At 40.1% G+C, this 1,791-nt stretch overlaps 1 protein-coding gene across 1 annotated transcript in view; it reads right to left on the minus strand.

Moving 5' to 3' along the window:
- LOC101859092 overlaps positions 1-1,791 on the minus strand; it is a gene marked incomplete in the record, with an annotated part of 193,783 nt that overhangs the window by 175,757 nt on the left and 16,235 nt on the right. Inside the window, 1 exon segment of the mRNA XM_035969026.1 lies at positions 181-358. Within this exon segment, the coding sequence (XP_035824919.1) occupies positions 181-358 (178 nt within the window).

Raw genomic sequence — 1,791 nt, forward strand, 5'->3', positions numbered from 1 at the left:
ACACACACACACACACACATACACACACACACGCGGTGCGGGCTCAAAAAATATATCTATATTAAAAAATGAAAAAAGTTTACATCCAATTTAGGAAAGATTTTCTTCAACTATCCATGCAGAGCATAACGCATTTTCTTTATAGACCAGGAACAAATTGGACAGGGTTTTTTTACTTACCCGGCACCGCGGCTTCCGACTGAGGAACGACCATCATACGCTTTATTCCCTCCGGAACAGATTTCAGAGGCACTGTTTCTATGCGCACCGTACGACAGTGTCCCCTAGTTTCCAGCCACTGACACACTTGGAGACGAGTATTGTTCAGCGTGAAGTAATGACCATCCTTTTCTACAACCTGCAAAATAAGTCCAATAAAAGACAATTGGAGACGGATTCAGCATAAAACAATCGTCATCCTTTTCTACAAGAAATGGCCGCATCCTTTTCTACAAGAAATGGCCATCCTTTTCTACAAGAAATGGCCATTATTTTGTACAACTTGCAAAAGAATATGTCAAGTAAGATGTCTCATGAATAGGTTATGAGTGTGGGTGTGCTCCTTGAAAATTCCAGCTCCGATTAATTTTTAAGATGTTTTTCAGTTCTCATAAGCCTTTATTGCACTTGCACCACAGATAGATCTTAGAAGTGCCGACAATTAGAGGTAGTACTATTGGGCCGTAAAAAATATGTGGCACAATTTATCCTCAAATATCTCTTTCACGGGAGAATCAATGTCACCAATATTTTACACTGCTGTTTGTATCAATGTCTTACTTATATTTTTCCCACAACCTTTTCTTCATAAATTTGTATAAAACACTATACATTTCCGTCACGCAGAAAACAGGATTGTTCACAGTACGTCCAGCTTCTCGCACACTTTTTGCATACGACTATGGCCTACGTCACAGCTCTCTCTCTCTCTCTCTCTCTCTCTCTCTCTCTCTCTCTCTCTCTCTGCCTCTCTCTCTCTCTCATTCTTTCATTATTTGTTCTTCTCTTAAGGGTCTCTACGGGTAGACGGCATCAACGCAAATCCAGACTATAATAGAAGTGAATCAGTCCAAGTTGGCTTAAGTGATCTAAACGGTGTCAAAAAGCGTGTGTAAACACCTACACAAAAAAATCTCGAGAACAGCTTTTAAAAAATTAAAACAAAGCACGTGAAACAAACTCCTGACGTTTGACGAAATTGCTAAAAAATAAAAGCATTTATGAATTGGGCAGAAATAAAAATGAATGATTTGAAATTTTCCAGTTTAAAGAGGGATGTACAAAAGAGTAACAAACACAAAGTAGAAGGAGGGGAGATAAAGATGGTCGATGTTTGATAGGAAAGAAGAAGCAAACCACACCAGAGCACCCGCCAACCACCCACAAGTAGGTCATATAAGTGCCGAAGATTCAGATGTTACAAAGAGTAACAAATACAAAATCAAGCTCGAGAGAAAAGAACTAAGGCGTCCGATGAGAAAGAAGGAGCAATTCACATGAGAGCAACCCGCCAACCACCCACATACGCGCAAGTGGCCAATGTCATTGCAGGCTTACCACTGACAGGAATCTGAAGGGTCTCTCATTCTTTTTTTTAAATGATAGAATACGGATTCTCTCTCTCTCTCTCTCTCTCTCTCTCTCTCTCTCTCTCTCTCTCTCTTTCTCTCTCTCTATCTCTATCTCTCTCTCTCTCTCTCACTCTCACTCTCCCTCTCTTTCTTTCTCTCTCTATCTATCTATCTATCTATCGATCTATGTCTTCCTCTCTCTCTATCTCTCTCTTTCTCT

The sequence above is a fragment of the Aplysia californica genome, unplaced genomic scaffold (genome assembly GCF_000002075.1).
Source record: "Aplysia californica isolate F4 #8 unplaced genomic scaffold, AplCal3.0 scaffold00106, whole genome shotgun sequence".
In the NCBI taxonomy this organism is placed as follows: Eukaryota; Metazoa; Mollusca; class Gastropoda; order Aplysiida; family Aplysiidae; genus Aplysia; species Aplysia californica.